Below are 25372 nucleotides of genomic sequence, written 5' to 3' on the forward strand. Positions count from 1 at the left end.
TGGAAGTCCTTGTCAAGTGTTTGTATATGTAGTCTAAAGTTCATCGAAGCTAGTCCGTGTGATAAATTACACCGATAATCAACATGTTGGTTATACCAAAAGATTACATAGACATGTATGTGTGTGCACTACGGGTACTACTTTTATTCCATGTTGTCAAGGTAAGTACAACTTAATTAAAATTTTAATCATTAGATTGTACCCATTTTGTCACACAAGCAGAAGTTAATTGTTTCAAATAATGGAAATACCTATTTCTCATATTGGCATGATATGTTGACATATTACAACTTTTAATGCAAGATGCAGCCTTATATACGTTATATTTATAAGAAACTATACCTGTGAGTAGAATGTTTGCTGATGAGATGAGCTCTTGTTAAAATATACTCATCAATATTATTATTAGAAATGTTTGGCGACTTAGAATGTATGAGAACATTGTGTATTAATTCAATACCCGGTATACATTTATCTATTCATAGTCCTCATCTGAATCTGGTGGTTTGGACTGCCCACCTTTTGATGGTAAGTATACAATATTCATGGAGAGGCGTCTGTCGTCCGTCTGTCGTCCTTCAACATTTGTTTCAAATCGCTACTAGTCGAAAAGTTCTTATTGAATTTTTACCAAATTTGGTCAGAGACATCCTTGGCGAAAGGGAATCAGATTTTGCATAAATAGTGACTCTGACCCTCGAGGGGCCAAAGGGGCGGGGCCCAATAGGGGAAATAGAGGTAAAAAAATGCCTTTAAATGGCAACTACACAAGTCATAAAGTTATGAATGCATTTGAATCCAATTTGATCAGAAACATCCTTAGGGGAAGGGAAACAGATTTTGCATAAATGGTGACTCTGACCCCAGAGGGGCCAAAGGGGTGTGGCCCAATAGGGGAAATAGAGGTAAGGCCTTTAAATCGCTACAAGTCATAAGTTATGAATGGATTTGAACACAATTTAGTCAGAAACATCCTTTGGGGAAGGGGAACAGATTTTGCATTAATGGTGACTCTGACCCCCAAGGGGCCAAAGAAGCAGGGCCCCACAGAGGAAATAGAGGTATTTTTTTCAAATCGCTACTAGTCATAAAGATATGAATGGATTTGAATCAAATTTTGTCAGAAACATCCTTGGGGGAAGGGAAACAGGTTTTGCATAAATGGTGACTCTGACCCCAGAGGGGCCAAAGGGGTGTGGCCCAATAGGGGAAATAGAGGTAAGGCCTTTAAATCGCTACTTGTCATAAGTTATGAATGGATTTTAACCTAATTTAGTCAGAAAAATCCTTTGGGGAAGGGGAACAGACTTTGCATAAATGGTGACTCTGACCCCCAAGGGGCCAAATGGGGCGGGGCCCAATAGGGGAAATTGAGGCAATTCCTTTAAATCGCTACTAGTCATGAAATTATAAATGGATTTGAATCCAATTTTGTCAGAAACATCCTTGGGTTGGGGAAAGGGGAACAGATTTGGCATAAATGGTGACTCTGACCCCCAAGGGGCCAAAGGGGCGGGGCCCCATAGGGGAAATAGAGGTAATGCCTTTAAATCACTACAAGTCATAAAGTTATGAATGGATTTGAACCCAATTTGGTCAGAAACATTCTTGGGGGAAGGGAAACAGATTTTGCATAAATGGTGACTCTGACCCCCGAGGGGCCAAAGGGGCGGGGCCCCATAGGGGAAATAGAGGTAATTTTTTTCAAATCGCTACTAGTCAAAGTTATGAATGGATTTGAATCCAATTTTGTCAGAAACATCCTTGGAGGAAGGGAAACAGATTTTGCATAAATGGTGACTCTGACCCCCGAGGGGCCAAAGGGGCGGGGCTGTTACAATGCTTATGACATCATTTAAGACAATTTCAGTGTTTTTAAAAATAGAAACATCAGGTTAACATGCAGGTATCTCAAAATATTACCTTCCATGTGATCATGTTTTAACCAATGAGAATTGATTGGAGGAAAATTGTGCTATATCTATTCTTTAAAATTTTCTGTTATGCAGATATTTTAAAGTTAAGTGAATATACTACACTGCACATAATTTTAAATAAAACGACATATAATATAAACCTATTGTAAAACTATAAGACATGTCTAACTATTGTTCATTTATTTGACATTATGTAATAGATAGAAAGCTAGATAGAATAATGGAATATTAAATGGAAAAATATTTTTTATATTGATGCAGGCTCAAAGATCTGGATTGACGGTAAATGTCAGTGTAATACAACTGGAGGCTGTTACAAGCCCAGAAAGTATGGATTCTGTATAAAGATGAAGGAATGTCCTCCCGGATATGAACCAAATCAAGCCAGTAAGTACAGAAGCAGTCAATATGTGTCTATAAGTTCATTCATGCTCAGATTTCAGATGGAGAAAGATAATGTGATGTAGATAGATACATGTATCTGTAACAGATAGGACTCCAGATTACTATAAAAGCCAATTTTCAGCAGAATAGAGAAGTTTTATTGTTTTTGTATACATCTGTACATGAAAACCATAAGGGCTGCCAAGGTTGGGTATCTTTCTGGTTATACATTCCCTGTCCTCTAAACACATCACATATTGCCATTATCAAATCCAACTATCATTAAAACATCATTATTATACCATTAAAACTGATTAAGTTGCCAGGAACCCATTAAAAAACACATTTAAACTTTATTTATGTTTTCTTTAATGGTCATTGGACTACACTCATATGCATGAAATGCCATTAATCCAATAATGAATGGCCATTAAATATATTTAAAATCACTCAAATATGTATTCACTAAAAACAAATAATGGGCATTAAAAAAACAGTAATGAACATTAATTGTAGCAGTTTACATAATTTTATTATAGTCTGAATGAATTTGAATGCTAATGAACATTAACATATTACTTAACTCATTTCTGTGGCACTTTGCATTCATTACCATTAATCTGAATGAATTAGAATTCCAATAAACATCACCCAGTACTTGATTTTAATATAATGTTTTCCTTAATGGCCATTAAAACCATTACTTTTATATTTGTAACCTTCGTTTAGTTTCCTCTTTTTTTTCTTATTTCCTATTTTTTGATTTCATGTTTCGATGCTGACTATATTGTACATACATCCCTTACAGAACTCTTAATTCTGATATCCTCTGTTTTCGTACTCTTCTGCTTTCAAACTTTTCAGAACTCACATTCTTTTTAATCACTTCTGATTTTATATTTTTCTGACTTCACTTTTTTTTTCTGATTTCCTTCTAATTTTTTTTTTCCTATGACTTAACATTTCCCTGATTTCCTTCTGATTTCATACTCTTCTGATCATGGCTTAACATTTTCTGATTTTCTTTTGATTTCATATTTTTCTGGTTTCCATCTGTCTTTTGATTTCATATTCGTCTAGTTTCCATGTCTTTTGATTTCATATTCGTCTGGTTTCCATGTCTTTTGATTTCATATTTCTCTAGTTTCCATGTCTTTTGATTTCATATTTCTCTGGTTTCCATGTCTTTTGATTTCATATTTCTCTGGTTTCCATGTCTTTTGATTTCATATTTCTCTAGTTTCCATGTCTTTTGATTTCATATTTCTCTGGTTTCCATGTCTTTTGATTTCATATTTCTCTGGTTTCCATGTCTTTTGATTTCATATTTCTCTAGTTTCCATGTCTTTTGATTTCATATTCGTCTGGTTTCCATGTCTTTTGATTTCATATTCGTCTGGTTTCCATGTCTTTTGATTTCATATTCCTCTAGTTTCCATGTCTTTTGATTTCATATTTCTCTAGTTTCCATGTCTTTTGATTTCATATTCGTCTGGTTTCCATGTCTTTTGATTTCATATTCCTCTAGTTTCCATGTCTTTTGATTTCATATTCCTCTAGTTTCCATGTCTTTTGATTTCATATTCCTCTGGTTTCCATGTCTTTTGATTTCATATTCCTCTGGTTTCCATGTCTTTTGATTTCATATTCTTCTTGTTTACATGTCTTTTAATTGTTTTCATATTTCCCTGGTTTCCATGTCTTTTGATTTCATATTCTTCTGGTTTCCTTGTCTTTTGATTTAAACCCTTCTGATTTTGCATCATTCTGATTTCATATTAATTTTTCTGATTTAATTTTGATTTTACATTCTTCTGATTTCACATTATTCACAGTATTTTATGTTGATGTTGCAGCTAATGAATGTTTTCCTTGTAAGCGGGAGTTCTTCTCTGCCACTAGAGATTGCATGCCATGCATTCCCCTAACACAGTAAGTACATGTATCTTAATATGATCTGTTAGGTTTATCGCTCAGTGAATTAACAGCCAGGGTCACTTTGAGACGAGATGTAGTAGTTGGTGACTACCTCATTGGAGAAAACATTGAAGGCTCGCCACATGCCATCCAGAGTAATTAAGGTAAAGTGTCTTGCCAAGGAAGATATCCACAATAGCTCAGACTGATTTGTTTTTCAGTTTCCCAAGAAACACAAACCGATAGGTGTAGGGGGCTTCAAACCACACATCTCGGCTATTCACCTGAGGTTGCATGGCCATCACTCTAGCCATCTACATGTAGCTGTCAGTCGCAGCCCCTCTTTTATTGGGATTGACCTGTGAGTGAGAATCAGTTCTATATATATGCATTTCTTCAGTGATACAGCATTGCAGAATAATGAATTGAATATACATGTACTTAAAGCAGAATTACATGTGAATTCAAATTTTCCTTTGATCTATGAATCGATTGTGATTCTAATAATAACCAAACATTTAAGAAGTCAGAACCAGTTTTAAATCAATGTTAGTACAGACATACAGTTGGAAACAGCACAATGTACGTGTATATGTGACAAGATTAAAATTGGACAGTAACACATTATCAGAGTATACTGACGTAAAAATGAAACCATAATTTGAAATCAAAATTGGTTTAACAACACATATCATTATGACAAAACCTTCATTTTTAACTCAAAATCGATTACAAAGGTGCAAAATATAAATTATAGATTTGCATGGAGACTACTGAAAAAGTAGAATATAAGCTTAAGTAATATGTAATTATAGGTGTTTAAGAGAGTTGACGTTGATGTAAAATGACTATATATCATATTAATGAGTATGTTATTGATGCAGTTTTTAGGTCTTTTATGCAGCGACGTCTGTCATGAAAAAAATTCAAATTTCGACTTTGATTTTCTTAATAACCATGATTGAGGTCCAGTGACATGATATTGGACCATGCAGTAACATGCTACGAGGAAGGGCTACTAGTTTGATCAAATGAATAACCTTGACCTTACTTTCAAACTCACAAACATTTTTTCAATTGAATGACCTTGACTAGCCTTCAAGGTCACACTTGTCATATGTGTTAAATTCTACCAATTTAAAAACAAAAAACATCAACTATCAGTATGTATTTTATAACTGAAGTGACTGTTAAGGCCAATTGGCCTTTTGCTAACAATTTTACAGTCAAAATGGGACAAATAACAGGTGATCATGATTTAGCAACTGTACATATACTACTGACAATTAAATGGAAACTATGAAGAATATACATTATGGGTGAATTGTAAATTGATCTCATATTGCATATTGATTGACACTCATACACCTTTGCTTAAATGTAGCCCACTCTAACTAATCCTCAGCAAGCCAGCTTAAGTTTACAATGCATAAACATGAGTGAAATCAGTGTTTAAGTATTCTATATCACTGTGTTTAATATAATGAAACCATTTTTTTCAGTATTTCAAGAATAAGATATTTTCATCCACAATTGTGTCTGAGTGAAGTTTAATTTATCAATACTGTAAACCTTTTCACCTGATATGTCATTTAGCACAAAATTTGTAATGTTTGTACTTGTGATTTGTTGGATCTAATTAATTGTTTTTAAAAAAATTGTGTGTTGATTGGCTTGTTAGCTGTTAAGAACATACTGACAATCACCAGTGCTATGTATAATGGTATATATTCAGCTTAATGAAATACTATGCTTTTAGATGCAGGGAAAATGAATATGAATTACTGGCTGGGAACAGATCGATGGATACTGTATGCGAACAAAAAATGGATGAGAAAAGTAACACACCACAAACCACATCTGGTATGTATATATGTTATCATATATTTGTTATAACCATGCAGGTGAAGCAACCCCTAGAAACTTCATTTAACAGTTACTGCAGAATGATAGATGATACACATATTGAGTGTACACATAGCCCTGGTGGTGCTTGGAGGAAGTGTTGGTAATCAATATACCATGACCATCAAGTGAAATGTAACCACCAGCAATTGAAAATAGGTGGTCGGGTGGCACAGTGGTAAAACACTTGACTTTCCCCTTATCAATTTGCAGCATGGACTGCAATGCAGCATATGCTGCAATCATGCTGCTTTTATGCTGGCATCATGCTGCTAGTTTCACAGCATGATTGCAGCATGTGCTGCATAGCAGCATGGTACCATGCTTCTGTACAGCATGTACTGCAACCATGCTTTAAAAATTGAGGTAATTGAATATCTGAACTCTATCATGCTGCAATCATGCTGCGTGGACTTAGTAAATTTATCATATGCACTGTATCATGCTGCAACCATGCTGCAATAACTTTGCCAGTTTGGATATCAAATTATATCATGCTGCAATCATGCTCTGTGGACTTAGTAAATTTATCATATGAATTGTATCATGCTGCAACCATGCTGCAATAACTTTGTCATTTTAGACAGGATCTGTACCATGCTGCAACCATGCTGCAATAACTTTGCCAGTTTGGATATCGAATTATATCATGCTGCAATCATGCTGTGTGGACTAAGTAAATTTATCATATGAAATGTATCATGCTGCAACCATGCTGCAATAACTTTGGCATTTTAGATAGGATCTGTACCATGCTGCAACCATGCTGTATTAACTTTGCCATTTTAGATACCAACTGTACCATGCTGCAATTATGCTGTATTAACTTAGTTAATTTAATGAACTGCACCATTCTTTCATGTATTAACATGAATTATTAAAGTTGAAATGTGTATATGTGTATACATAATGTATATGTGTATATGGGTGAAATGTAGGTCCAAGCGAGGATCCAAAATCTAGGACCAAATTTCCCGGGTACCAAGATTAACCTAAACAATTATTAATAAAATAAGATACAGAAAATTATCAAAAGTTGGTATCAGATATTTTAGTATCTTTTTTTTTTAATTTCAAATAAAATATAGAAGATTTCCAGGTATCAATGGTGATAACAAAATCATTTTTAAAAACATATTTATGTTTGTGTTGCAGAATTTCCTTTTTATACTTGATCGGTACCACACATATTTATTTAAAATTCAATAACAATTATTTTAATTAAGTATTTCGTTTATAAGTATGTTCTTTGTTAGTATAACGGTTCACAGCTTTTAAATGTGATATTTTGTCAGCTTTCACTTGTAGTTCCATCTCAGAAGGAATTAACTTAAACATTGATGAATGTTACAAGTTAGTACATCCATGTGACGACTGTCAAAACTCATCCCTATAAAAATTTCATTCCACAAATTTTCCGAGTTTAGATCGTTTTTTGAAGAACCAGTATTTTGACTTTTGCTTCGATTATACACTTTTTATCGGAGATAGAATCAGTCACTTTATCGTGTTTGACACAACATTCATCGCTATAAACTCCAATAAACATGTGTCGAACTTATGTTGTCACTCGGACGCTTCCTTGTAAAACGTATATGTACATCTTTTTTTTAGACATTGAGGGAAATAATAGACACTGAAAACAATATCAGTGCCTATCACAGAAGTATTAGGTACATTTCACAAAATTCGGCTTGAAGGCAAAAAACTAGTGTGTGAATTTCATAATTAGATATGTTTCTGAAAAAATAGTCTGTGCTGTGCTAAATTAGTGCTTATTTGGTAAAATTGGTGAAAAATTCTAAATTAGGAGAAAATATGAAAAAACTAGGACATTCGTGTCTCCCAGTGAAAGTATACTTTGGGTAAAAATGACACCACTGGTGTACATTATAATGGGGTGTCATTTTTACCCAGTCTCAATATCTAGCCCCCTCCACATCCCCCCCACCCCCCCCCAAAAAAAACAACTAAAAAACAAAAAACAAAAGAACACCCACACAAAACAAAAACGTCTGAAAATGTGCTACACACACTAGAGAAGGTCCAATTACATGTACACAGCAGCTGTAACAAATTATCCTAGTCCCTGTGTTTGAATCGACAGTATGTACATGTACCATGATAGGACAAGCTAATGTTAATGTGTGCCACAGGTGCTTGCATAGGAAATGTGATTGTTTTTTATATGGCAGCTGTGTACATTTTGTAGGTCAGTGTTACAGTACAGCTGTCAAACAAGAAACACAATCTGGAGTTTAGTTATCACAACTATGTCGAGACTATTGTTGCTCTGTTTAAAATTCTATAACTTTTCCAACATAAAATTAACATCCTGTGTTTTAAGTAAAAGGTTGCTAAAGTAATGTTACATGCATTTTGGTTACATATAGTCATGCATAAAAGCTATACAGTTTCTCCATCCCCGGTCAATATTACAGCAACAGTAATGATTACATTGTCATCTACTATACTTGCCACTGCTCTGCAGGTAGGGCGTAAAAAATATATCTGCTGTCCCCGTTCCATTATGGTAAGAGGCGACTTAATTTCGGATCATATATTTTCTTTTCTTTCTATCAACTATCTTCTTTATGATATCTCTTGACAATAACTCACTTATGGCTTTTCTCTGGTGGGACAAACCAGAGTCTGTACTGATCATGGTACATGTACATTTTTGGGGTAGGGCGACTGGTATATATCCGTTGTCAGTATAATGTGGGCTGTCTTGCTGGATGTCTTTGGCAGACTACAATGAGGTAGTTTTGTCAAGAGCGAGTCTACAAATGGTCTTGCGCAGTGTCCTCCTTCGAACTTTGATTTATTTTAGTTTATTTTCCAATAAAGGATCTAAATTTATATGTATCGGGTATAAAATTACATAAATATGTATAATTAAATGTGACATCATATCATATCATCCATTAAATCTGAACGCTGTCTCATACAAACTTTCGCGGGTGATTCAGTTCTTATCCAATCTATCAGAACGGAAGAATGTGTAACGAATCTCGATATCGTAACATATAAGATTTCAATGATATCAATGATTTTATTTCACTCAGCCACACTTTGTGTGGAACAAGAAGACATACACACATGTATCTATACAGTACAGTGATTCACATATCCTTAAACACTAACTTTGTACATCCTTAAACTTTATCTTTGTATATATGGTAAATAAATGTGCAGTTTCACACATTCCTAAACATCATCTTTGCACATGCAACAAATGCAGTGATTCACGTTTTCTTATACCTTATCTTAGACAATTTATCACACTTTTTTTTAATTCAGCTTTGAGACAATGTGTGAGATAGTTTCCACTAACCATTTTCATACTACCAGCAGATTTATCTGCATGGTGCCCGCTCTGGAAAATTGTGGCCTATTCCATAATATTGATTTTTTATTGGTTATTAGAAAAAACTTTTTTTTTATCAAGTCTTATGTTTTCTACATTGTAAATACTGTATGACTTTCCTAAATACCGAAACGGCAAAATATGAATAACATTTATACTGGGTAGTTTATAAGATTTCAACGAGATCATCGATCTACATGTAGGCATATAACGTAAATTATGCAATGATGAACACAATGTTATGACAGAAATAATCTTCGTCCATTGAACTAGCCTAATTACCAAATACAACTCATAGGAAAAATAAAATATAATCTGATTCAGAAAAAGAAACCCAAGATGTTAATCGGCTGTTTATGTAAAATACAGATGATCGTTTGGCCCAGAAAATAAAACCCGAAAATGCTGATGTACCATGTAGTAAAAATGACGTTCCCTGGAACAACGTCGTGACCTTGTTCACAGCTTTGCACTAATGACGTCATTATTTACCTGCAGTGACGTCATTTATCATGATATGACGTCAAAATTTATTTCAATGTGTATTAAGATATTCGACCCCTATCAATCTGTAATAAATAAATTAAGAAAATAATATGTTCATTTCTTACTGTCCTGCATCGGCCTAAAATCGGCCCGCTGGCACTCAACGTAGTACTATAATCAGCCCAAAATCGGTCCCGTGGCACATAACTCGTTAAACATTATTCCATCGGATGAAGATGCTATATCTATTGTGATACCTAACTTCAATCATTATTATACAATGTGTACTGAAATATATCTAATTAATTTATGTAGAATTTAAATAATTTATTTTGTCTGATGTTTGACTTTACTTATAGATATTACAACACAAGGAACTGTGATGCAAGATGTGCCAGAAATCACAAACGACATGACTGTAAGCGGAAAGACTACTAAGACTACACTGCTACCTCCAACAGGTAAATTTTACACAGTATCTTCCACTTTATCAGGTAACGCTTAATAGAGTGCATGTATTTTGTTCTTGGGATAAAATTCAAAAACCAAAACTATTTTCTCCTTAATTATGTTTAAAAAATTATTTAATCGAGTTGGAAAAGGTGTATATTTTTGATATTCAACTACAACAATCTGACAAAAAAAATGAAAATGCTTCAATTTTCACAAATGTCATCACTTATTTCTGTAACTTTTAGGCATATTTATCAGAGGGTAACATATAGATTGTTATAATGTCAAAAAACTGTATATATATTGGCCGTGATTAATGCATTGATTTGTGTTCATAAGAAAATCAATAACTAGATATTGAAATAATTGGGTCAGTCAATTCATCGTCTTTACTAAATATACCTTACCAATTGCAAGTCAATGGAAATAAAATGTACATGTAGTACGTTTTAGAAGTACTTTGACTTCTTTCAACTTTCAGAACGAGAGTTAATTTTACTCTTTGACCATGTAGCCAATATGATGTTGTACTCAGTAATCTTGCTTTTCTTTCATATTTCATGATGGAGTTCAATGAAAGCTAGTACAAAAGAAGATCTGAGGGGTAGTTGAGCTTGAAGCAAGGGACTTTTCTGTTTTTACTATTTCTTTGAGATTGAGGTTTAATCACCCCTAATACTCAACATATAGAAATTATCTGACCTAGCTCAAATGTTATATATATATTTAAATACTAATTTATAACAACCTTATAAGTAATAACATTAATACCAAACAGCAGTGAGGATTCTAATTGGTTGAAAACTTAACTTTGAAAGGGACAGCTAGTATCTGAAAAATATACTAATCAGTTAAAGCTGCAGGAATACTAACAGGATTGGGTAGAGGTCACTCTAATGAAATACTATACAATGAATTAGGGTGGGTTCCTTTAGATAGGAGAAGAAAACAATACAAGTTAATGATAACGTCATAGACATCCCAGTCACATTATACCAAAACATCCTATACAAACTTCACAGGATATCCCAGTCACGTTGAACCAAAACATCCTATACAAACTTTACAGATATACCAGTCACATTATACCAAAACATCCTATACAAACTTCACAGATATCCCAGTCACATTATACCAAAACATCTTATACAAACTTCACAGATATCCCAGTCACATTATACCAAAACATCCTATACAAACTTCACAGATATCCCAGTCACATTATACCAAAACATCTTATACAAACTTCACAGATATCCCAGTCACATTATTCCAAAACATCCTATACAAACTTCACTGATATCCCAGTCACATTATACCAAACATCTTATACAATCTTTTAAGATATCCCAGTCACATTATACCAAAACATCTGATACAAACTCCAAAGTCATTCTTTAATTAATGTTGTCCTTAATAAAGGATGTGAACACTGTAATAAAACTGAAAACAGACCTTCTACTTGCTGTATCCAATAATGTTATTAGTTCATACAGATTTGAGTCAGATAAGTTTTTGTCAGCATGTACTATGAGTTACCTATAATCATATGTATGTAACATATTATATTCAGATTTCCATCTGCATGCAAGGTAACATATAATCTGCTGTCGAAAAACTTTAGGCTTTATAACTTTCACTTGGGAAATAGTAATCAATTTTTATGACTTTTTAACTGGAAGACATTAATATACTTCTATGCAAACTACTTCATAGATTAACACATGGACATGTAGAAAGATAATATTTTTTTTATTATTCACAAAGTACGTCAAACTTCAATCAAGATAAGTTGTTTGGTGTGGCTAAATTTCTAGCTTCAACAGTGGGTATAAACTTCTGACTAGTGCAGTGGTCTTTTATGGTCTAAATCTGTATTTGAGGAATCTCAAACACGTTGGATATTTACAAATGGTTCATTTTTATAGACATTTTATGTACATTTGATATCATCATGAAAAGAGTAAAAATAGTCAATATCATACAACAGTTTTTAAGGAGTTGCCTCCCTTATAACGTATATGCTATGATGCATGTATACAAATAGGCTCTGCCTGATGTCCAATCGTTTTTCATGTTGATGTCAATGAAATGTTTTTGAAAAATGAAATCCATAACCTTCCCTTCCAATAATATTTTGTGTAGACCTCTCTCATCAATTTACACATGCATGTGTCAGTTAGGATTTCTAATGACATGGCTGTCATTATAATATTTCCATGCTAATTAAAGGTTATCAAAGGATAGTACACAGGTTTAACATTCAACCTGTATATGTTTATGTTAGATGTATAATACAAAACAGAATTAGCTTAACTATTGATTAACTTTAAATGCTTGTATGATAGAATTAATCAAAAAGCTATTTTAAGATTGAAAAAAAAAAATCAAAAGTAGTAATGTGAGAATAGTCTAGAACATTTCACGTTAAATCTTTTTGATTCGATCTGCTAAACACATCAGTTTAATATAAGCATTAATGTATAAATAATTCAATATCTAATCAAATGCAAAACATCTGTATGTAAGTTTGGAATATAAGTTTCAATTCAGTGAATATAAAATACTTTCCTTATTAGAATGGTATGCTGAAATCTTTACAAATTAAACTGACTTGATAAGCTAATATACATGCTGAAAATTTGTTGAAGTCCATTTTGTTCCAAATTTTTAGGTCATCTGACCCACCATGCACCGCACACTGTCTGCCATGCATAAACTTTTCGCATTTCAAACTTCTAAAGTTCCATCAGTGAGATTCAGCTCTAAACTTACCTTAAATGATCCAGAAATGGTTGTGACCAAGTGTTGATACTTTTTGTATCAGTCCGAAATCCAAGATGGCCACCATTGCATCCATCTTGAAAAACACATTTCAAACTTCTTCTCCAGTTCCACTAGTGCTATTGAGCTGGAAATTGGTGAGGATGTTATGGAAGGGGAGCCATCAAACCGCTGTTATTTTTCAGCCTCTTAAAAGCTTTGACATGGCAGCCACTGTGGCCATATTGTAACATGAATGCCCAATCATGGGTTTCCAGAACAACACCTTTCAAATATATAAACTTCTTCTCAAGTTCCACCAATCTGATCCACGAAAAAGAACTGTTGTGGCAGTTGATTTTTTCCCATTGCGATATATAATTCGCAGAAATTTATCCTAAATTAACAAAAATTTGTGGGTTATCCTTGTTAGTGCAGAGAAGAGATCAGTTTTACATAGAACCATAGGAATCCTTCATTGGTGGGTACAAGAACTTGGATATCTTAGGTGTTTTGTGAAAATCATTCAGGAATCTTTTTTTTTTTTTTTTTATTTCAATTTCAACAAATTTTATTAGGATTCATTTTTTCCCTTTCAGATTACAGGGGTTCCGAAAGTGACCATTTGTACATGTAAGTGAATGTATCTAAAATACTTAACTACTGCCTCTTCAGAGTACGATTTCGCATTTAAAATGAAATGTCGGTTGTGTAAACACTTTTTTGCTTTTCCCAGCCCGCCAGAGAAATCGGAATTGACTAGGCTATAGTGTTTGTCTCAGCCTGTTTGTCCTTCTGTCGGATGTTGGTTTCCAGACAATAACTTGAGAAAAGATTGGTAGATATCAATGAAACTTCACTTAATGTAAGGTTCAGAGGCATTAGAGATTGGGATTGGGATTGATTTGGTGGTAGAAAGGTTACTGTTGCTAAAAATATATACTTTTTTCATCCAATGTTGGTTTCCAGATGATAATTTCAGAAAGGATTGATGGATTTGGTTGAAAGTTCATACAAAGTGTGCTTATGAGGACTATGTTTGAGGTTAAAATGTCAACTAGAAAGGTCACTGTTACTAAACATAGACATTTATCATCATATTTTGGCTTCCAGATGATAACTAGTAATAAGGGTGACTAATTGAATTGAGACCTGATGCAATTTTATATTATTAGAAAATATACAAGGTGGGATTAGGTTATGGGTCAAAAGATCAACTATGAATGTAACTTACTAGAGTAGACATATTGATCAGCATTTTTTCGGTCCTGCATCAAAGATTCAAGAGGCAAACTTTGTCAGAATAACCCCATGCCAGTAGTCAACTGACCAATGTTCCAAGGTTTAAAGGCCACATTTTGTTATGTGTATACTGCTCTATGTTATGTAGAAAATTTTGTTGACGGCACCTTGGGACAAGTGTTTTCATGGTTTCTATCATGCAACCACAAATATAAATACGAAAAACGATTATTGTTGTGTGTGATGATTATTGTTGCATCATTGCTAAAAAATAATCTGAAAGCTCCAAACCACAAGACAGTACATACATTGTGTTTCAACTGTTTATGGCACCATTAAAAACAACATTGACACAATAAATTGAATCAATTTTCCATACTTGCTAGAAACTCATTTATCAATTACGTAGTTGGACAACTTATTGTAATTGTGAATGATCAAAGCTAGCTCTATAATATCTTGTTTTTAATTTAATCCATTCTGGTTTATATTTCAGAATTTTGGGTCTCTGCATACCATTACTTGTAATATTGGCATGTGCATTTGCAGTAATATTCCATGTACGACGTAAAAGACAAAAGCAAAGGCGAGAAAAGGACAGCGGTATGTATATTTCTTGATGTTATACACCAAGGTGTTACCCTCACAGTCCAGATACATTAACAAATAATAAACTCCAATCTTCTGGTACTAATTTGTATTAGAGTTGAAGGTTAGCATAGACGTGCGCCTAGCTCAGAGGTTCACAATGGAACTGATTAGTTACATGTATGATACTCTCAATATATCCGATAAAAATAGGTGTGAAATTAAGGTGTGCCTCCCTTAATTTGGAGAGAGCATCAATTAACCTGAGCTTATCTGAAATACACTAACAGCCACCAAGCCAGGTGCCCTGACAGCTATTACCTGGTAAATATATATCACCCTGCACTGGCTAAACGGACCAACCAACCAATGGTTTTTCCATAGACTTTAGTGTTAACGTTTTGGAGTATATCATTACAATTCTTGAATTCAATATGGCAATTATGGTTTATAACAAAGTTTTGGGTCTCATATAACACTTAATCACACTTAAAAAAGTAGGGTCCTTCAGCTCAAACTTTTCCAGGGTAGCCATTTTGAAAATGGGTGAATATTGTAGTAAGAATTCTCAAAAATCTGAAATGTTTACCTGTTAATCATTATGACCTGAACTTTTGGAAAAAAAATTTAATTGGACTTACGAAATTTCTATCAACATTTCCTATGGATGGTTACCTATCAGGCTACTATACTGGCCAATCAGTGGCTGCCAGACATTCCTATACACAGTTGATGTTTTAAATGTTTTTTCAATTGGTTGATTGCTCCCTAACAAGTCACTATTAAGGATAATTGAAACAGATTGAAGCAAATTTCTTATCACGACGCGAGTTCGAATCCTACGAAGGCCCTTTTTCTTTTTCCATCAATTGCTTTTTTAATTTTCGAAATTAATGCCATATGATAGATGTTCTTGATCGTAATACTGTATTGCCTGTAAAGAAATGTACATTTTATAAACAAATAATGCAATACTCAAGAAATAAATTACAAGTTTTTCCCGGGGTTTCTTTGTCGTTTTTCTATTAGAAAGAGGTAGATCTCAGAAATGAACAGTACATGGTAGAATAGAAATAATCAACGACTCGTGTATTGTTGCAGGATATACAACTGCGGACCTCGTTATTAATTTAATTGCAAAATATCCTCGTCCTCGTTGTATATCCTGCAACAATACACGAATCATCGTTAATTATTTCTTAAATAACTGTTACTTTGAGCTTGATATATACATGTATTTGGGTTTTGAAACCGACTGCGGGGCGCGGGGGATAATGCGGCTCCTTGTTAAATGTGTGAAGTTTCATCTTTAGCAGAAGATGACATGGGCTTTTCAAATCACCCTACGTCTGTAGTTGTCCGTGTTATCAATCCTTGTTATCGGTGTTTCTTTAAAAGTACTGGGGGTATTTTACTCACATTTAACGTCCATTGTTCCCTAGTTATACCCTTATATGAGTCTTATTCAGAAAACAAAAATCTGCCAGACAGCTATATTTCATTTTGACAGTTGAAGTTTGCTATTTCTTGTGAAGTATTTGAAGGATATAACTTGATATTCAGGTTCTTCTCCTAGCTGTGCTCATTTGATTTTGAGTCAGACCCTGAAAACAAATTGGCTGACTGATGAGGTTTAGTAGTATTGTTATTTCTAATTCATAGAAAGTTATTCCATAGAGTCATTCTCTTTGTTATCAGATCATTTAAGTAGAAAAAAGAACGGTTTTACACAGAACCAATAAAGATCACTAAATATCGAGCTCCAGGATCCCTAATTGATCTCTCCTGTTTTATAAGATATATGTATATAATACCATAGACGTGTCACCTTTATAAGCACGCTACATTTGGCATTGATATACTTTCAAATGCAATAATTACATACCTGATTGTATTTTGTACCTTGTAGACAAATCCTTGGCAAATTCCGCTTTGTTACCTGACAGTGATGAAAATGGCAATGGTATGTTAACTATTTCAAATGTTTATGATATGATGAAGTAGATGAAAGATTGAAATATAAATTGGATATTATTTTTATGTTTTAGGCGAAATTTCAGACATTTTTATTTAAATATTCAAAACATCGTTGAACGTATACTACTAAAATGATGATGATTTTGTATACACCTGTTGGTATATATGTTGTCATTTTAATGCATTATCAAAATATCTCCTGCTAGTATTTAAAACACAATCATCACCACCAATGACCCCGGTTATCGTCTGTGAAATGTCTATAACACCAAGAGGTATTTAATTCTAATATGTTGAATATATTATTCACATTGTCCAAATCTCCATTAAATCTCAATCAATGTCAAATATTGGGGAAAGTATTATATACCTGTACATTCGTTTTTCCAATATACACAGATGCAATGATATATTTAAAATAGTCTAATGTGAAGTGTAAAAAGTAGAACATATACTGTCATAACATGGGCCTTTTGTATATATGTGTATTTACTGTCGGAGCTGAATATTTACTACAAGTTCTAAGCAGTATCGTTTTGTTAGCAGTTCATGATATAAAGTGTGTGATTTAACAAACCTAAATCTGATTAAGTATACTTTATTTGTTTCACTAAATTATTTTGTAACAGTTTCAAGAAAGTCTGATCCACCACCATACACCTCCAAGGATTACACCCCACTGCCCCCATTCAGGGAAGGCAGTCTCTCCAGATGCACATCAGAGACAGATGTTAAGAGACCATTACCATCACTAGATCTGTCCGAGGCTCCGCCACTTACTTTTAAGTCAGCCGGTAAGTGTAAAATATTTTACTTCACAAAGCTGGTTGTTCTAAATATATTTTGTTATTCTCTTTTTAAATCTTACGTAGGAAGTGATTTAACTTACTGTATGTGATTTGCGAAATAGGGGTAGTGTACATTCTGTATATAGATATGATGTTTGTGAGACCAATGCAAACTTTGAACATGTGTAATAACATACGAGTGTGTATTTTCAATATATACCGGATGCAAAGTATCTTTAATACGTATGAATGTTTTATATACAGGGGATGTCGGGTATAAACAATATATATCTGTTATGTGAACAGGAGTCATTAGGAATATGTAATATGTACTTATGTTTTGTATGTACAGTGTCAATGTCAAGTATAATGTTTGTATGGACAAGGTCGATGCCCGGTATAATGTATATTTGTTCAATGTTTTGTATGTACAGGGTCGATGTCAAGTATAATGTTTGTTTGTACAAAGTATGTTTTGTATGTACATGGTCGATGTCAGGTATAATGTTTGTTTGTACAAAGTATGTTTTGTATGTACAGGGTCGATGTCAGGTATAATGTTTGTACAAAGTATGTTTTGTATGTACAGGGTCGATGTCAGGTATAATGTTTGTACAAAGTATGTTTTGTATGTACAGGGTCGATGTCAAGTATAATGTTTGTACAAAGTATGTTTTGTATGTACAGGGTCGATGTCAAGTATAATGTTTGTTTGTACAAAGTATGTTTTGTATGTACAGGATCGATGTCAGGTATAATGTTTGTAGAAAGTATGTTTTGTATGTACAGGGTCGATGTCAGGTATACTGTTTGTACAAAGTATGTTTTGTATGTACAGGGTCGATGTCAAGTATAATGTTTGTACAAAGTATGTTTTGTATGTACAAGGTCGATGTCAAGTATAATGTTTGTTTGTACAAAGTATGTTTTGTATGTACATGATCGATGTCAGGTATAATTTTTGTACAAAGTATGTTTTGTATGTACAGGGTCGATGTCAAGTATAATGTTTGTACAAAGTATGTTTTGTATGTACAGGGTCGATGTCAAGTATAATGTTTGTTTGTACAAAGTATGTTTTGTATGTACAGGGTCGATGTCAAGTATAATGTTTGAACAAAGTATGTTTTGTATGGACAAGGTCGATGTCAGGTATAATGTTTGTACAAATTATGTTTTGTATGTACAGGGTCGATGTCAAGTATAATGTTTGTTTGTATAAAGTATGTTTTGTATGTACAGGGTCGATGTCAGGTATAATTTTTGTATGGACAGAGTCGATGTCAGGTATAATTTGTGTTTGTACAATGTATGATTTGTTTGGAGAACGTCGATGTCAGGTACGTTTGTATGGACAGGGTCGATGTCAGGTATAATGTTTGTACAAAGTATGTTTTGTATGTACAGGGTCGATGTCAAGTATAATGTTTGTTTGAACAAAGTGTGTTTTGTATGTACAGGGTCGATGTCAGGTATAATGTTTGTACAAAGTATGTTTTGTATGCACAGGGTCAATGTCAAGTATAATGTTTGTTTGTACAAAGTATGTTTTGTATGTACAGGGTCGATATCAGGTATAATGTTTGTACAAAGTATGTTTTGTATGTACATGGTCGATGTCAGGTATAATGTTTGTATGGACAAGGTCGATGCCCGGTATAATGTATATTTGTTCAATGTTTTGTATGTACAGGGTCGATGTCAAGTATAATGTTTGTTTTTACAAAGTATGTTTTGTATGTACAGGGTCGATGTCAGGTATAATGTTTGTACAAAGTTGTTTTGTATGTACATGGTCGATGTCAGGTATAATGTTTGTTTGTACAAAGTATGTTTTGTATGTACAGGGTCGATGTCAGGTATAATGTTTGTACAAAGTATGTTTTGTATGTACAGGGTCGATGTCAGGTATAATGTCTGTACAAAGTATGTTTTGTATGTACAGGGTCGATGTCAAGTATAATGTTTGTTTGTACAAAGTATGTTTTGTATGTACAGGGTCGATGTCAGGTATAATGTTTGTACAAAGTATGTTTTGTATGCACAGGGTCAATGTCAAGTATAATGTTTGTTTGTACAAAGTATGTTTTGTATGTAAAGGGTCGATGTCAGGTATAAAGTTTGTGCAAAGTATGTTTTGTATGTACAGGGTCGATGTCAAGTATAATGTTTGTACGAAGTATGTTTTGTATGTACAGGGTCGATGTCAGGTATAATGTTTGTTTGTACAAAGTATGTTTTGTATGTACAGGGTCGATGTCAGGTATAATGTTTGTTTGTACAAAGTATGTTTTGTATGTACAGGGTCGATGTCAGGTATAATTTTTGTACAAAGTATGTTTTGTATGTACAGGGTCGATGTCAAGTATAATGTTTGTTTGTACAAAGTATGTTTTGTATGTACAGGATCGATGTCAGGTATAATGTTTGTACAAAGTATGTTTTGTATGTACAGGGTCGATGTCAGGTATACTGTTTGTACAAAGTATGTTTTGTATGTACAGGGTCGATGTCAAGTATAATGTTTGTACAAAGTATGTTTTGTATGTACAAGGTCGATGTCAAGTATAATGTTTGTTTGTACAAAGTATGTTTTGTATGTACATGATCGATGTCAGGTATAATTTTTGTACAAAGTATGTTTTGTATGTACAGGGTCGATGTCAAGTATAATGTTTGTATAAAGTATGTTTTGTATGTACAGGGTCGATGTCAAGTATAATGTTTGTTTGTACAAAGTATGTTTTGTATGTACAGGGTCGATGTCAAGTATAATGTTTGAACAAAGTATGTTTTGTATGGACAAGGTCGATGTCAGGTATAATGTTTGTACAAATTATGTTTTGTATGTACAGGGTCGATGTCAAGTATAATGTTTGTTTGTATAAAGTATGTTTTGTATGTACAGGGTCGATGTCAGGTATAATTTTTGTATGGACAGAGTCGATGTCAGGTATAATTTGTGTTTGTACAATGTATGATTTGTATGGAGGTCGGTGTCAGGTACGTTTGTATGGACGGGGTCGATGTCAGGTACGTTTGTATGGACAGGGTCGATGTCAGGTACGTTTGTATGGACAGGGTCGATGTCAGGTATAATTTGTGTTTGTACAATGTATGATTTGTTTGGAGAAGGTCGATGTCAGGTACGTTTGTATGGACAGGGTCGATGTCAGGTATAATGTTTGTACAAAGTATGTTTTGTATGTACAGGGTCGATGTCAGTATATAATGTTTGTACAAAGTATGTTTTGTATGTACAGGGTCGATGTCAAGTATAATGTTTGTTTGTACAAGGTATGTTTTGTATGTACAGGGTCGATGTCAGGTATAATGTTTGTTTGTACAAAGTATGTTTTGTATGTACAGGGTCGATGTCAGGTATAATTTTTGTACAAAGTATGTTTTGTATGTACAGGGTCGATGTCAGGTATAATGTTTGTACAAAGTATGTTTTGTATGTACAGGGTCGATGTCAGGTATAATGTTTGTTTGTACAAAGTATGTTTTGTATGTACAGGGTCGATGTCAAGTATAATGTTTGTTTGTACAAAGTCTGTTTTGTATGTACAGGGTCAATGTCAAGTATAATGTTTGTACAAAGTATGTTTTGTATGTACAGGGTCGATGTCAGGTATAATGTTTGTACAAAGTATGTTTTGTATGTACAGGGTCGATGTCAAGTATAATGTTTGTACAAAGTATGTTTTGTATGTACAGGATCGATGTCAAGTATAATGTTTGTTTGTACAAAGTATGTTTTGTATGTACAGGGTCGATGTCAGGTATAATGTTTGTACAAAGTATGTTTTGTATGTACAGGGTCGATGTCAAGTATAATGTTTGTACAAAGTATGTTTTGTATGTACAGGGTCGATGTCAAGTATAATGTTTGTTTGTACAAAGTATGTTTTGTATGTACAGGATCGATGTCAGGTATAATGTTTGTAGAAAGTATGTTTTGTATGTACAGGGTCGATGTCAGGTATACTGTTTGTACAAAGTATGTTTTGTATGTACAGGGTCGATGTCAAGTATAATGTTTGTACAAAGTATGTTTTGTATGTACAAGGTCGATGTCAAGTATAATGTTTGTTTGTACAAAGTATGTTTTGTATGTACATGATCGATGTCAGGTATAATTTTTGTACAAAGTATGTTTTGTATGTACAGGGTCGATGTCAAGTATAATGTTTGTACAAAGTATGTTTTGTATGTACAGGGTCGATGTCAAGTATAATGTTTGTTTGTACAAAGTATGTTTTGTATGTACAGGGTCGATGTCAAGTATAATGTTTGAACAAAGTATGTTTTGTATGGACAAGGTCGATGTCAGGTATAATGTTTGTACAAATTATGTTTTGTATGTACAGGGTCGATGTCAAGTATAATGTTTGTTTGTATAAAGTATGTTTTGTATGTACAGGGTCGATGTCAGGTATAATTTTTGTATGGACAGAGTCGATGTCAGGTATAATTTGTGTTTGTACAATGTATGATTTGTTTGGAGAACGTCGATGTCAGGTACGTTTGTATGGACAGGGTCGATGTCAGGTATAATGTTTGTACAAAGTATGTTTTGTATGTACAGGGTCGATGTCAAGTATAATGTTTGTTTGTACAAAGTGTGTTTTGTATGTACAGGGTCGATGTCAGGTATAATGTTTGTACAAAGTATGTTTTGTATGCACAGGGTCAATGTCAAGTATAATGTTTGTTTGTACAAAGTATGTTTTGTATGTACAGGGTCGATATCAGGTATAATGTTTGTACAAAGTATGTTTTGTATGTACATGGTCGATGTCAGGTATAATGTTTGTATGGACAAGGTCGATGCCCGGTATAATGTATATTTGTTCAATGTTTTGTATGTACAGGGTCGATGTCAAGTATAATGTTTGTTTTTACAAAGTATGTTTTGTATGTACAGGGTCGATGTCAGGTATAATGTTTGTACAAAGTTGTTTTGTATGTACATGGTCGATGTCAGGTATAATGTTTGTTTGTACAAAGTATGTTTGTATGTACAGGGTCGATGTCAGGTATAATGTTTGTACAAAGTATGTTTTGTATGTACAGGGTCGATGTCAGGTATAATGTCTGTACAAAGTATGTTTTGTATGTACAGGGTCGATGTCAAGTATAATGTTTGTTTGTACAAAGTATGTTTTGTATGTACAGGGTCGATGTCAGGTATAATGTTTGTACAAAGTATGTTTTGTATGCACAGGGTCAATGTCAAGTATAATGTTTGTTTGTACAAAGTATGTTTTGTATGTAAAGGGTCGATGTCAGGTATAAAGTTTGTGCAAAGTATGTTTTGTATGTACAGGGTCGATGTCAAGTATAATGTTTGTACGAAGTATGTTTTGTATGTACAGGGTCGATGTCAGGTATAATGTTTGTTTGTACAAAGTATGTTTTGTATGTACAGGGTCGATGTCAGGTATAATGTTTGTTTGTACAAAGTATGTTTTGTATGTACAGGGTCGATGTCAAGTATAATGTTTGTACGAAGTATGTTTTGTATGTACAGGGTCGATGTCAAGTATAATGTTTGTTTGTATAAAGTATGTTTTGTATGTACAGGGTCGATGTCAGGTATAATTTTTGTATGGATAGAGTCGATGTCAGGTATAATTTGTGTTTGTACAATGTATGATTTGTATGGAGGTCGGTGTCAGGTACGTTTGTATGGACGGGGTCGATGTCAGGTACGTTTGTATGGACAGGGTCGATGTCAGATACGTTTGTATGGACAGGGTCGATGTCAGGTATAATTTGTGTTTGTACAATGTATGATTTGTTTGGAGAAGGTCGATGTCAGGTACGTTTGTATGGACAGGGTCGATGTCAGGTATAATGTTTGTACAAAGTATGTTTTGTATGTACAGGGTCGATGTCAAGTATAATGTTTGTTTGTACAAAGTATGTTTTGTATGTACAGGGTCGATGTCAGGTATAATGTTTGTACAAAGTATGTTTTGTATGCACAGGGTCAATGTCAAGTATAATGTTTGTTTGTACAAAGTATGTTTTGTATGTACAGGGTCGATATCAGGTATAATGTTTGTACAAAGTATGTTTTGTATGTACAGGGTCGATGTCAAGTATAATGTTTGTACAAAGTATGTTTTGTATGTACAAGGTCGATGTCAAGTATAATGTTTGTTTGTACAAAGTATGTTTTGTATGTACAGGATCGATGTCAGGTATAATTTTTGTACAAAGTATGTTTTGTATGTACAGGGTCGATGTCAAGTATAATGTTTGTACAAAGTATGTTTTGTATGTACAGGGTCGATGTCAGGTATAATGTTTGTTTGTACAAAGTATGTTTTGTATGTACAGGGTCGATGTCAGGTATAATTTTTGTACAAAGTATGTTTTGTATGTACAGGGTCGATGTCAGGTATAATGTTTGTACAAAGTATGTTTTGTATGTACAGGGTCGATGTCAGGTATAATGTTTGTTTGTACAAAGTATGTTTTGTATGTACAGGGTCGATGTCAAGTATAATGTTTGTTTGTACAAAGTCTGTTTTGTATGTACAGGGTCAATGTCAAGTATAATGTTTGTACAAAGTATGTTTTGTATGTACAGGGTCGATGTCAGGTATAATGTTTGTACAAAGTATGTTTTGTATGTACAGGGTCGATGTCAAGTATAATGTTTGTACAAAGTATGTTTTGTATGTACAGGGTCGATGTCAAGTATAATGTTTGTTTGTACAAAGTATGTTTTGTATGTACAGGGTCGATGTCAGGTATAATGTTTGTACAAAGTATGTTTTGTATGTACAGGGTCGATGTCAAGTATAATGTTTGTACAAAGTATGTTTTGTATGTACAGGGTCGATGTCAAGTATAATGTTTGTTTGTACAAAGTATGTTTTGTATGTACAGGATCGATGTCAGGTATAATGTTTGTAGAAAGTATGTTTTGTATGTACAGAGTCGATGTCAGGTATACTGTTTGTACAAAGTATGTTTTGTATGTACAGGGTCGATGTCAAGTATAATGTTTGTACAAAGTATGTTTTGTATGTACAAGGTCGATGTCAAGTATAATGTTTGTTTGTACAAAGTATGTTTTGTATGTACATGATCGATGTCAGGTATAATTTTTGTACAAAGTATGTTTTGTATGTACAGGGTCGATGTCAAGTATAATGTTTGTACAAAGTATGTTTTGTATGTACAGGGTCGATGTCAAGTATAATGTTTGTTTGTACAAAGTATGTTTTGTATGTACAGGGTCGATGTCAAGTATAATGTTTGAACAAAGTATGTTTTGTATGGACAAGGTCGATGTCAGGTATAATGTTTGTACAAATTATGTTTTGTATGTACAGGGTCGATGTCAAGTATAATGTTTGTTTGTATAAAGTATGTTTTGTATGTACAGGGTCGATGTCAGGTATAATTTTTGTATGGACAGAGTCGATGTCAGGTATAATTTGTGTTTGTACAATGTATGATTTGTATGGAGGTCGGTGTCAGGTACGTTTGTATGGACGGGGTCGATGTCAGGTACGTTTGTATGGACAGGGTCGATGTCA

The 25372-nt window shown here is 33.7% G+C and overlaps 1 protein-coding gene across 1 annotated transcript in view; it reads left to right on the plus strand.

The window, feature by feature from the left end:
• The window catches only part of LOC117344631, a 31151-nt gene continuing 5779 nt past the window's right edge, over window positions 1-25372 (plus strand). Inside the window, exons 1-10 of the mRNA XM_033907459.1 lie at window positions 1-161; window positions 486-528; window positions 2199-2324; window positions 4178-4253; window positions 5998-6101; window positions 10359-10460; window positions 13815-13848; window positions 14954-15060; window positions 16955-17008; window positions 17652-17816. Of these exons, the coding sequence (XP_033763350.1) occupies window positions 84-161; window positions 486-528; window positions 2199-2324; window positions 4178-4253; window positions 5998-6101; window positions 10359-10460; window positions 13815-13848; window positions 14954-15060; window positions 16955-17008; window positions 17652-17816 (889 nt within the window). The 5' untranslated portion in view covers window positions 1-83. The remainder of the gene's footprint in view (window positions 162-485; window positions 529-2198; window positions 2325-4177; window positions 4254-5997; window positions 6102-10358; window positions 10461-13814; window positions 13849-14953; window positions 15061-16954; window positions 17009-17651; window positions 17817-25372) is intronic.

This window comes from Pecten maximus, chromosome 16 (genome assembly GCF_902652985.1).
Source record: "Pecten maximus chromosome 16, xPecMax1.1, whole genome shotgun sequence".
NCBI classification, from domain to species: domain Eukaryota; kingdom Metazoa; phylum Mollusca; class Bivalvia; order Pectinida; family Pectinidae; genus Pecten; species Pecten maximus.